General features: G+C 46.8%; 1 protein-coding gene across 2 annotated transcripts in view; it reads right to left on the bottom strand.

Annotated features, from left to right (window-relative positions):
* The window catches only part of FAM174B (family with sequence similarity 174 member B), a 57127-nt gene that overhangs the window by 20283 nt on the left and 23268 nt on the right, over window positions 1-13576 (bottom strand). For both annotated transcript variants that reach the window (XR_010342640.1, XM_012438734.2), the window contains exon 2: window positions 11207-11338. Coding sequence is in view for 1 of the 2 variants with exons in the window: in XM_012438734.2 (XP_012294157.1) it covers window positions 11207-11338 (132 nt within the window). In the remaining variant the exon portion in view is untranslated. The remainder of the gene's footprint in view (window positions 1-11206; window positions 11339-13576) is intronic.

The raw sequence follows: 13576 nt of genomic DNA, 5'->3' as shown, positions 1-13576 counted from the left end.
AGGCACAATGGCTCACACCTATAATTCCAGCACTTTGGGAGGCCAAGGCGGGTGAATCACAAGGTCAAGAGATTGAGACCATCCTGGCCGACATGGTGAAACCCTGTCTCTACTGAAAATACAAAAATTAGCTGGGCATGGTGGTACATGCCTGTAGTCCCCACTACTCGGGAGGCTGAGGCAGAATTGCTTGATCCTGGGAGGCAGAGGTTGCAGTAAGCCGATATCATGCTACTGCACTCCAGCCCGGCGACAGAGCAAGACTCCATCTCTCAAAAAAAAAGGAGAGAGAGAGAGAAAACATAAGCCAGACATGGTGGGTCACGCCTGTAATCCCAGTACTTTGGGAGGCCAAGGCAGAAGGATCACTGGAATCCGGTAGTTTGAGACCAACCTAGGCAACATAATGAGACCTTGTCTCTACAAAAACTACAAAAATTAGCTGGGCATGGTGCGGTGTGCCTGTAGTCCTAGCTACACAAGAGGCTGAGTGGGAAGATCACCCGGGAGGTTGAGGCTACAAGTGAGCCAAGACCTTGCCACTGCACTCCAGCCTGGGTAACAGAGCGAGACCCTGTCTCAGATAGACAGATAGATAGAGAGAGAGAGAGATAAAGAGAGAGAGAGAGAGAAAGAGAGTCTTCATATTAGCCACAAAAGTCCTCTACTCAACAGACTAGAGAAAGGAAAAAAATAAATCCCCAGCAGCCATGTCCAAGTTGTGCAGGAGGCTGGCTTTCTTACATCGGCCCCCGGCCCCTTCTCTGGGTTTGGGAGTGGGGGACCTAACCCCACAAACTGACATCTCAGAGCCCAAGCACTCACCCCCACCACAAAGAGGAAGGGACTGATGACCCCCAAAGTTAAGGGTCCTACCAGGTCTGACTCTACTATCGGGCCTTCCTCTGTGTCCCGCTGCAAGGTCACTGTCAAGGATGAGGGGTTGGGGGCACAGGGACTGGGGAGGAGCAGTGAAGATTTCAAAGACCAAGAATCGGAGCAGAGGGAAGGGGCCCAATCTCCACAGCTGCACCAGAGCAGAACTGACCACAGCAAGCCTGCGGACTCTGGGAAAAGCAGCCAGCAGAATCAGTGCAGGCGCAAACTCTGTTTAGCTGTGCTAAAGGAGTGTCCTCCAGGACTGCTCTGAATCTTACACGGATCCCCTATCAGGTTCTCTGCCCTCAGCCTCACACCCCAGGTTGCTGTCTACATCTGTGTGCTTCAGAAACGCCCACATGTACACAGGGTAGGGAGCCCTGCTCATAGCAGAATCCTTCAGGCACCTCCACGGGGAGCAGCTAGCTCTCCAGGTCCCTCCAGAAGGTGACAGAGCCACACCCCAAGTTTCAGCCATGTAGTTGGCTGGTCTTTCAGGCCCTCTGGGGTGACTGGGACTCAGGAACAATACGCCAGGGACAGTGGATGGGGACAGGCTGTCTACAGAGGAGGCTGGCTGTAAAGTCCTGGCTATCTCAATGTCATCTAGCTGTTGCCCTGTGGCCATCTCTGGGCTGGAAGCTATGGGGTTCCCCCAAGGAGGGGATTGGGGGAAGAGGCTCAAAGCTGCCACTCACCCGGTATCCCTATGCTGGCTCAAACTGCCCTGTGCCTGCACCTGCTGGCACTTCTCCCTGGAGTGCCCTCACTCCTCCCTGCCTGTTGAGCCACTGTGGGCACACTTCCTGGTTCTCTTGAGGACCCTGCTCCTTCCTCTGCGAGGATGCTTGCCAGGTGCTCTTTCGAAGTGGCCATGTTTGGCCAGGTACGGTGGCTCACACCTGTAATCCCAGCACTTTGGGAGGCCGAGGCAAGCAGATCACTTGATGTCAGTAGTTCGAGACTAGCCTGGCCAACATAGTGAAACCTCATCCCTACTAAAAACACAAAAGTTAGCCAGGTGGTGTTTAATCCCAGCTACCTGGAAGGCTGAGGCAGGAGAACTGCTTGAACCCAGGAGGCGGAGGTTGCAGTGAGCCGAGATCCCACCACTGTACTCCAGCCTGGACGACAGAGTGAGACTCTCTCCAAAAAAAAAAAAGGCCAGGCGTGGTGGTTCATGCCTGTAATCCCAGCACTTTGAGAGACTGAGGCGGGCGGATCACGAGGTCAGGAGATTGAGACCATCCTAGCTAACAGAGTGAAACCCCGTCTCTACTAAAAATACAAAAAATTAGCCAGGTGTGGTGGCGCACTCACCTGTAGTCCCAGCTACTCAGGAGGCTGAGGCAGGAGAATCACTTGAACCCTGAGGCGGAGGTTGCAGTGAGCCAAGATCACGTCACTGCACTCCAGCCTGGGCAACAAAAGCGAGACTACATCTCAAAAAAAAAAAAAGAAGTGGCCACACTCCCACTGTCTCCCACTATCAACACAGGCTCCTCGAGGGCAGCGCCAGGTTTACCCAGCCTGCTCACATGGTGAAGGGAATTATCAACCAACTAGACATGCACTAGGTGACGAGCAGAGATTTCCAAGAGGCCTCTCTCAGCCCCCTTCTCATCCACCAGAACCGCCAAATTGCTAGTGACATTCCTGCTTCCTCATTAAGGTAAATCAGAAAGAATCAATGCTGACCACCACCCCCACCAAAATCTCTGCAAGAAGGGAAGGCATATTTAGCTGCCACAGCCCAGGCTTGTTCAGATTTCCCACCATGCTGAGGATGACACCGGATTAGAACCATCCCATACAACAAGAGTGACATGTCCCAACTTGCATCTGGCCCACATTTTACAAGAAGCTTGTCTGGCAGGCGAAATGGCCCTCAACACAGGAGCACCTGGGCCAGTACCTGTCAGTGGCGTCCAGCACCCTGGCAGCTGACCTCTCAGTGCAGCCAGCAAGGACACCCTGGGAAGAGGATGCAGCCGCCTCAGGAATGAACAACGGAGAAGCCAGAGGGAGGAGGTCAACCTGTCTGAGAGCATGTCTGAGATAGAGAGGCATGCGGACACCACTGCCATGTGTCAGTGGAGCCCCTAGCAGATCTGCTTCCATCCAGGGACACACAAGAAAAGAACATCTGAAATACATGGTTTGCTTTTGCAAAAGCATTGATACTTAGGATTATTTGTGTTGTCCGTCCATCCGTCCTTCCTTCCTTCCTTTTTCTTTCTCTTTCCTTTTTGTGTGATTCAGATTCCTGTTCACATAGGCTCCATCCTCACAGACATAGACTCAAGAATTGTTAAAGTGCCCTGGCTTTCAGCACCACACCTTAACTGAAAACTGCCCACAGGCTGCCAATATCGCTTTCCAAACAAACAGAAATGCTCTGTGAGGTGCCCGTTTTTATCACATACGCTCTGCACTCTGCAAGGAAGAGGACTGACAGTTTATTCAGACTCTTCTTCCAATGCTGTTTCAGGGACAGTTAGCCTGCCAGTCACTGGCTCGTCTCTGGCTCCTTCCAGGCCTCAGCAGCTCATGATGCCCAGGGATTCCATACCCACCGCCCAAGCAGCCGTCCATCTACCAATGCTCCTTAACAGTTCAGCCTCTCACCCTCTCATCCGAGGAAGCACAGGGTGCCCAGCCATGCAGGCGTCCTCAGTAAGTAGAAGCAGCTGCAAGAAGTCACTGCTTTGAGCATGCTTTGCAACTGCCATGCGGGCATCCATGGGGACTCAGAGCTCCCAGGTAGTAGGCCACGTCTGTCTTCCCGTACTCCCTGCCTACCCTGCAGAGGCCTCATGCTGCAAACTGCACAAAAATGCCCTTTGTTTCCAAGACAAGACACCAGCCAAAGCCCTCAGCATTACAGCGGAAATCTCGTGGGTTTCTAATTATACTCCCGAAGGAAGTCTACCCACAACAGGGTGGGAGGCAGGGATTTCTAGAATGCACATCCACACCCCCACGGGGCCACATCTTTTCCACACATAAGAAGTGGGGACAGGGACCTCCCTCTTGGCTGAGAGGCAGGACTGGCAGGAGCAGCGCGTTCTCCCAGCAGTGTGCCTTTGGGCTGCGCCTGTCACAGCTGCTGGGCCGCCTGCCACACACACGGGAGGAAGAGCGTGCATCTGTCTCGTCCTGGGGGACACCTAGAGGGTGTAACGAAAGCCTCCTGTAATAAACTGGGAATGCGCTGAGGCCCAGAGCATCCGCACAACTGCACACTAGGCCAACCAAGCTCAAAACACATGCTGCCGAAACCCAAATGCCTCCTGAAAGATAGAACTGTTTCAAAATCCCAGGGCCCTCCTGTACCCCGGTTAGCTATCATTTCTCCCTTCTAATTAGCCTTTTTAAGTACAGAGTTAGAGACTCATTTCTGTAGAACTCCCTCCCTCCCTCCCCAAACTCTGGCCGTAAGTACTGGAGGTCTTACCTCCCATCCTGGCTGTATTCTTCTTCCTCATCATTTCCTACCTGGCTGAAAACTTTGAGAAAACAAGCCTGGCTGATAGGCACAGGCTCAAAGTCACAAGATGTTATCAGAGAGCTACCTGGGAAATAAGAGGCAGGTTACTGCGTTACTGCCTTACTGCCCTGGTGCCAAAAACATGATTTTTCTCTTTCCACTCAATCATAAAATACCCCAAAGACATGATTCATGTGATTTAAATGTAGTCTGTTTCCTAGAGAGAACCAAAACATTTGCCTGAGTTACGTCTAAGTGGGAAACACAAGTACCTGTGAACAGATTAGCCATGCGCAGACAAGAAGTTCACAAAGCACTAAGCCAGACATGCAGCGTCTTAAAATCTTTGCTCCTTCACCACTATTGACCCAAAAAGTTGCTCATGATTCCTTGTTTGGGTAGAAAAATGTGCCAACACAGCATGTATAATACAGTCTTATTTCTATAAAGAAGAAAACTCCACAAATATGTACTCACACACACTCTAGTGGTTACTGTTAAGTAGTGGATTATAGGTAATTGTATCTTTCCTGTTTATTACCCGTACTTTCTACAACTTAAGCTTACCTCTATCATAAGAAAAGCCAGTACCACTTAGTCTTTCTAAACAGGCAGTTGTCTTTAGGCCTGAGGACTGCAGTGGTTGTGTCTAGTGACTCACCTCCAAATTCACTCACATTCTGATTTTATTTCAACCACAAACAGCACAAACTTCTTAAGGAAGGGAAGCAGAAATTGGATATTAGATATTGGGTGCATTGGCTCATATCCTGTAATCCCAGCACTGTGGGAGGCAGAGGTGGGCAGATGACCTGGGCTCAGGAGTTTGAGACCAGCCTGGGCAACATGGCAAAACCTAGTCTCTACAAAAAATACAAAAATTGGTTGGGCGTGGTGGTGTGCACCTGCAGTTCCAGCTACCTGGGGGGCTGAGTCAGGAGGACGGCTTGAGCCCAAGGGGTCAAGGCTGCAGGAGGCTGAGATCACACCACTGCACTTCAGCCTGGGTAAGAGAGCGAGACCCTGTCTCAAAAATAAAAATAAAGAATGGAAAGGGGAACATGCCTGCCCATGTTATAAAGATTTAAAAGCTAACAAGAGGATGTTGTGAACAACTTTAAGACAGCACATTCGAAAATTTAGATGAAAAGGCCAAAAATCCCAGAAAAAAATCAACCAATCAAAACTGACCCAAAAAAGAAATAAAGACTACATTATCCTGTAACTATTCAAATAATTAAACATCAATAGTTTTTTTTTTTAATTACTGCACAAAGAAAGCAACAGGCCCAGCCAGTTTTAGCACGCTGTGCTAAACATTTAGGAATTAAATGGGTCCGATATGATATGCCCTCTTCCAGAGAAAAGGCAAATAAGGAGCATGCCCCAATTCATTTGAAGAGGCTAGTAAAACTTTTACCAAAGCCTGACAAGGATAATACAAAATAGGAAAATGATAGGTCAGACCTCAGCCCTTAGGAGACACAAGAAAGCCCTAAACAAAAACCTTAGCAAATGGAATGCAGCCCAACATGCCCTCTTCTATCTCAGGAATGCTAAGTTGATTTAATATTAGAAAATTAATGAATATATCGACAGGCATGGTGGCTCATGCCTGTAATCCCAGCAGTTTGGGAGCCCGAAGTGGATGGATTACCTGAGGTCAGGAGTTCCAAGACCAGCCTGGCCAACATGGCAAAACCCCGTCTCTAGTTAAAAAAAAAAAAAAAAAAGCCAAGCATGGTGGTACATGCCTGTAGTCCCAGCCACTCGGGGGGCTGATGCACAAGAATTGCTTTAACTCAGGAGGTGGAGGTTGCACTGAGCCGAGATCATGCCATTGCACTCCAGCCTGGGCAACAGAGCAGGACTCTGTCAAAAAAAAAAAAAGAAAATTAATGAATATAAATGTGCCACTGTAACAGATTAAAGGAAAAGGTCTGAACTTCTCAATAGAGCTAGAAAAGCATCTAATAGGATTTAGCATCCGCAAATGAAGAATAGAGGGGAACTTCCTGATGGAGGAAGAAATCCACAAAAATTCTCCAGCAAACACTATTCTAAGTGGTGAAATATTGAAAGCATGCCCTTTAACATCAATAATAAGACAGGATGCCTGTTATCATCACTTTTTTTTTTTTTTTTGAGACAGAGTTTCACTCTCATTGCCCAGGCTAAACTGCAATGGTGAGATCTCGGCTCACTGCAGCCTCCACCTCCCTGATTCAAGCAATTCTCCTGCCCCAGTCTCCCAAGTAGCTGGGATTACAGGCACCTGTCACCACTCCTGGCTAATTCTTTGTATTTTTAGTAGAGATGGGTTTTCACCATGTTGACTAGGCTGGTCTCAAACTCCTGACCTCAGGTGATCCTCCAGCCTCCGCCTCCTAAAGTGCTAGGATTACAGGCATGAGCCACCTCGCCCTGCCTGGTGTCAGAAGTGGCATCACTCCTGTTTAACAATGACTTCGTGGCCAAGAGTACCAAAAGGCAAAAAAAGAGAGAAAATGTTTAAGGACTTGGGAGCAGGCACAGGGACTCTTCTTAGTCTCAGATGACATGTCTACACAGAAAACCCAAGGATTCCACATTTATCCTACAAGAATTAATAAAAGTTTAGCAAGGTTGCTGAATTTTTTTTAAATCAATATCTTTAAAAAAAATGACTGCCATAAACAAAAAGTTTTAAAATGATATTTTTTCAAAGACATCAGAGACAAAGTCATGAACCATGAGGTGGCAGTTTGCAGAGAAATCTGTTTTTGACACTGTCCTCAAAATGACAGCAGAGAGAACCTGGCAGCCCCAGAAGTGGAAACCCAGGCATGGAGATTGGTCAGTGGGACAAAGGGGCGCTTTATACGGCCGATGGTCTGGAGTGGGAAACCAATGCAGAGGGATTTCTGCTCGGAATAGGGGCAGAGAAGACACTGCTAAGGTGCTTCAGGGAGCTAACACAATTCATGTATTAAAAACCACCAAGAGTTGAAAGGCCCTGTGCTATGGCTGTGTCAGAGATGAAATGCACATCATTAAAGCTGCCGCTGAAAATGCCCCAGAGCACGCTGGAACCAGGTGTCTCACTTTTGCCCTTGCAACACGCCAGCCAGCAAGCTAACCTGGATGTTCAGAAACCAAACTAGGACTTGTCTGTTAACTTTAACACCTACCAGGTGGTTCAATTCTTTTTTCAATAAATATTACTTATTTTCATTGTCTCAAAATATTTCTTTTCTTTATTATACTTTTAAATTCTGGGGTACATGTGCAGAACGTGCAGGTCTGTTACATAGGTATACACGTGCCATGGTGGTTTGCTGTACCCATCAACCAGTCATCTACATTAGGTGTTTCTCCTAATGCTGTCCCTTCCCTAGCCCCCCACCCCCTGACAAGCCCCAGCGTGTGACGTTCCCCTCCCTGTGTCCATGTGTTCTCATCGTTCAACTCCCACTTATGAGTGAGAACATGCAGTGTTTGGTTTTCTGTTCTGTTACGTTGCTGAGAATGATAGTTTTCAGGGTCATCCATGTCCCTGCAAATGACACGAACTCATCCTTTTTTATGGCTACATTTTCTTTATTCAGTCTATCTTTGATGGGCATTTGGGTTGGTTCTAAGTCTTTGCTACTGCGAACAGTGCCACAATAAACATACGTGTGCATGTGTCTTTATAGTAAAATGATTATATTATATCCTTTAGGTATATACCCAGTAATGAGATTGCTGGGTCAAATGTTATTTCTAGTTCTAGATCCTTGAGGAATCACCACACTGTCTTCCACAATGGTTGAACTAATTTACACTCAACCAACAGTGTAAAAGCATTCCTATCACTGGTCATTAGAGAAACGCAAGTCAAAGCCACACTGAGATACCATCTCATGCCAGTTAGAGTGGCGATCATTAAAAAGTCAGGTGGTTCAATTTAATTGTTTATGTTTAGTGGTGAGTTTCACTGCCAGCAGCAATGCCAATATGGTACTCATTGTCAGTCCAGAAAAGGAACTCGCTCCATTATTTGAAGAACAGAGACAAGCTGTGGAAGTTTCTTAATCTGACACTAGTTTTAATGCGTGCCTTATCTTCATTATACCAGACACAGTATCAATCCAGCAACTGGGCCACAATAATACTGACGTCTATGCATGCGGGGAAAGGCCCCTTTTCCCCACCTTCTAGTAAACAGTCTATATAGAGAATTTCTGAGCAGATTGATTGCTATATTTCCTTGTTTAGGGTCTTCTCTTATTTAGTGGGATGTGGAGACACCACGAAAATGGTTCCGTCTATCATGGTTCCCATGGAGTTAGTTCAGTCACCAAAGATTGATGAGATGCTGTTCAGTGGCTCAGAATCAAAACAGTACATTGATCCACTCGAACCACTAAGTGCTCCCTACTGTACAGTGCCCCGCTCTGCAGGAGGAAGCAGACTCTTGACTGCGAATGGTAATGAGGACATGGTTTTCTTCACATTATATTTTACTACTTTGTACTGAATGTGAGACAAATAAAATGGCATAGTGATAAAATCAACACAATCACTAACTTTCCTATGTATACAATCATCCCTTGGTATCCTCAGAGAAGTGGTTCCCAGACCTCCCGCAAAGATAAAATCCACAGATGCTCGTCTTTTAAATAAAATGGTGTATGATTTGCATGTATCCTATGCACATTCTCTAGTATACTCTAAATCATCTCTAGATAGTCCTAATACCTAATACAATGTAAATAGTTCTTATACTACATTGTTTTTTGAATTTGTATTATTTTCATTATTGTATTGTTTTTCCCAAAATTTTTTCTTTTTTTTTTTTTTTTTTTTGAGACAGGGTCTTGCTCTGTTGCCCAGGCTGGAGTGCAGTGGCATGCTCACGGCTCACTGCAGCATTGACCTCTCAGGCCCCAATGATCCTCCCATCTCAGCCTCCCAAGTAGCTGGGACTACAGGCATGCACCACCATGCCTGGCTAATTTTTTTAATTTTTTTTTTTGTAGACCTGTGTTTTCACCATGTGGTCCAGGCTGGTCTCAAACTCCAGAGCTCAAGAGAACTGCACTCGTCAGCCTCTCAAAATGCTGGGATTAAAAGCATGAGCCACTATGCCCAACCCCAAATATTTTCAATTTATGGTTGGTTGAACCTGCAGATGTGGAATCCTCAGGTCCAGAGGGCTAACTGTGTATTATTCTGTGGTATGGATAAATATTACTAATTGATTTGATTCTTTTCAAAGGGTGCTGCCCCTTTGCCTAAAATGCAAATTATAGCCAGTGGGATTTTTCTCCCACTCTGCTATCCATAACCAATCAGTTTTAATGCTTTCAAGTTCTTTATAAGATTTTGGCATGATTCACTAACAAACTCAGCTTCCAAAACCAATATGTACATAAACATTATAATACAGTCATTTTTTTCAGACATGAGTGTAAATAAAACAGTACTTTAAAGTAAAAAATATACATATCAAACTGTAAGACACCTATGAGAATATATCTAACAAAAATGTACAAAACATTTATACATAAATTTTTGAAAGTACTGAAAGACATTTTTTAAACACCTAATAAATGGAAAATCCTTCCATACTCATGAATTGGAAAAGTCAATGTAAAAGTGCTGATTCTCCCTAAATTGATCAGCTCCAATCAAAATCCCAAACACCATCTTGTTGAACCTGACAACTCATTTATGCAGAAGGGCCAAGGATGGCCAAGGCTGTGCTGAGGAACGGTGGAAGGCTTGCCTTCCCAGACAGGCAGAAGCCACAGAACTGGGGAGCCCAGATAGGGACCAGCCTGGATTTCTGCTCCACTTTTACTACTAACTGGGACCTTGGCCAAGCAACGCCCCTTCTCTGGGTCTTTGCACCCCGTCTCAAAACTATGCTCATCCTCAGCTCTTCCATTAAGAAGGTCACATATTAAAAGTACATCCCAAAATAATCTGAAAACCCACACTATAATCCTAAAGTCACAAAGTCATTCTGACTTCCCTAGAGAAAATCTTTAGGAAACACACCTGCTTTTAGAGCTCATCGGTAAACTCCATCCAAGCAGGAATGCCAGCCACCCAACCACCCAGGTCCTCAGCTATTGACGTAAGCAAGGCTGAAAGAGAAGTTGCTGTTTGGGTGCCCAGTGTGTAGCACACACAGCTAGTAGCTGGACCCCCTGCAAGCAGTGGGCAACTAGCTTGTTGCCTGAAGCACAACCCTCCTTTTCCTTCTTTAAAGGTGACTTCATGTTCTCATTTGGGAAAAGAAATAAGCATTTCTCTGCCAGGTTTCTGGGTGCTTTGTGTTCTAGGAAAGGATCTAATACGGTTTGTCTGTGTCTCCACCCAAATCTCATCTTGAATTGTGGCTCCCACAATTCCCACATGCTGTGGGAGGAACCCAGTAGGTAACTGAATCATGGGGACAGGTCTTCCCATGCTGTTCTCGTCCTGACAGTGACTAAGTCTCACAAGATCTGATGGTTTTATAAGGGGGAGCTCCCCTTCACAAGCTCTCTTGCCTGCCATCATCCATCTAAGATGTCACTTTGCTCCTCCTTGCCTTCTGCCATGATTGTGAGGCCTCCACAGCCCTGTGGAACTGCGAGTCAATTAAACCTCTTTCCTTTATAAACAACCCAGTCCCAGGTATGTCTTTATTAGCAGCATGAAAACGGACTCATACAAGATCAGAGGAGGTCTCTCCATGTGCAGAACACCCCAGGGCCCAAGGCTTAACCAAAAAACAAGAACACATGGACACCACAGCTGGCCTTGAGGTCCCACCAACTCAATGTCCGAGACCGAGGAGGAGGCCTCCGTCCCACCCTGTACCTGTATTTGATGTCGAACACTGTGGAGTCCTCATCGTCATCATCCTCTTCGTTCAGCGGCGCCATTTCTACTCGCTCGGCTGGAGTGGTGATGATATCATACTTGCGGGTCTTCTTTAACCTCTTTCCCGACCTGCAGAAGAAGCAGCACATTGGTGAGAACACAGCTGGGAGAGAAAGAGCCCCTGGGCCCAAGCCCCAGAGGACCTGATAGCAACTTAGCAGCCGGTGATGAGTCAGGTTTCCTTTCTCCATCTGAGAGCACGAGGATCTGACAGAAGGAAATCACGCTGCTGCCTCCAGGCTGGCGGCTGAGACTGCTCCCAGGAGATTCAGTTAACACCCTGCTGCCCCACTTACGGCCATGGGGCCTTGAGTGAGTGATCGACCTCACTAACCCTTAAAGTAGAACTCACTTTGAGCCTTGAGTACTAAAAACTCAGCAAGCAAGACACGTAATACACAAACACAGTATTTTGTTTTGTTTGTTCGTTTGTTTGTTTTGAGACGGAGTCTCCCACTGTCGATGGAGCTGGAGTGCAACGGCATGATCTCAGCTCACTGCAACCTCTGCCTCTTGGGTTCAAGTAATTCTCCTGTCTCAGCCTCCTGAGTAGCTAGAATTACAGGCACCTGCCACCACGCCCAGCTAATTTTTTTTTTTGTATTTTTAGTAGAGACAGGGTTTCACTACGTTGGCCAGGCTGGTCTCAAACTCCTGACCTCGTGATCCCCCCACCTCAGCCTCCCAAAGTGCTGGGATTATAGGCATGAGCCTGGCCACAAATGCAGTATTTTAAAAAGGCAAACTTCATGCTTTAAAAAGTCCCCAAAGACCAAGATGTGCAATGAGGAGAGGGTTTGTCACAGCCTGGCGCTTGAGGGTACCACCCTATGGGCCGGCCAGGGGAGATCTGGGTCAGAAACGGGTTGCTCTGTGCTTATGTGATCAGGGGCAAGTCAGTTCATCTCCCTGAGCTTCCATTCCCTCGAAAATCAAATCTGATAGGAACAGCCTTCCTCTCAGGTGAGGGAGCCCTGCATGAGGTGATGCACTTAGGCCTGCACACAGCAGGCTCTTGGCAAAAGTCACTATTAGGAATGACAATAAATAAAGAGACGTTAAACACGCTACCTCGTTTCTCCTAGGACAAGGGCTTATGGAAATGAGTCAATTTTGTTTCCATCATGAGGATTCATGAGGAAAATGGTTACAACACTACAGTGTTTTGGTTTGGTTTTGCTGTTTTGTTTTGTTTTGTTTTGTTTTTTAAAGACAGGATCTCATTCTATCACCCAGGCTGGAGTGCAGTGGTGCAATCATGGCTCACTGCAGCCTCCACCTCCTGAGCTTACACAATCCTTTCGCCTCAGCCTCCTGAGAAGCTGGGACTAAAGGCGCATGCCACCACACCTGGCTGGGTTTTTTTTTTCTAACTGTAGTAGAGAAGAGGTCTTGCCATGTTGCTCAGGCTGGTCTTGAACTCCTGAACTCAAGTGATCCTCCCGCCTTAGCCTCTCAAAGTGCTGAGATGACAGGTGTGGGCCACGATGCCAGACCTAACACTATGTTCTTATCTTTAGGCTGGTACAGGGTCACCATGAGCTGCAGGGAAAGCGCTGACACAAGCCACTTCAGTCTCTAGCCTAAGACTCTGCACGAAGGCTACGACACGTATCAGCACGTGGCTGGAAGGCCTAGGATGCCGCCGGGAATAACACTCTTTTTTTTTTTTTTTTTTTTTTGAGACGGAGTTTCGCTCTCGTTACCCAGGCTGGAGTGCAATGGCGCGATCTCGGCTCACCGCAACCTCCGCCTCCTGGGTTCAGGCAATTCTCCTGCCTCAGCCTCCTGAGTAGCTGGGATTACAGGCACGCGCCACCATGCCCAGCTAATTTTTTGTATTAGTAGAGACGGGGTTTCACCATGTTGACCAGGATGGTCTCGATCTCTTGACCTAGTGATCCACCCGCCTCGGCCTCCCAAAGTGCTGGGATTACAGGCTTGAGCCACCGCACCCGGCCGGGAATAACACTCTTAATGTGATGATTGAGGTTCTTTGTGTTTGTTCCTCCATTCTCTTGAATTTTTTCCTAATTACTTTGTATTTGCTGGTGTCCCTCCTTTTTCAGAATATTTAATACTGTCTATGAGAAATCAGTCAACCTAAAAAGTCAAAAACAGGGCACCGAAGAATCAGGTTCCCTACACATTCTTCTTGCGGACTGTAAACTATTCCCGAGTGGAGACCACATCAAAGACACATGAGACATCTCTTTGTCTTCGGCACAGAGAAACTCTCCAGTAAGTTGGTGAAATGGATGAAAACAGAACTTCACTTTCAGATTTTTTAAAAATCTCTTAGCAACA

The sequence above is a fragment of the Aotus nancymaae genome, unplaced genomic scaffold (assembly GCF_030222135.1).
Source record: "Aotus nancymaae isolate 86718 unplaced genomic scaffold, 86718_ANA_hifiasm-v0.15.2.pri h1tg000014l, whole genome shotgun sequence".
In the NCBI taxonomy this organism is placed as follows: Eukaryota; Metazoa; Chordata; class Mammalia; order Primates; family Aotidae; genus Aotus; species Aotus nancymaae.
Note: the sequence above shows the minus strand (reverse complement) of the source record. Positions and strands in the feature narration are given on the sequence as shown.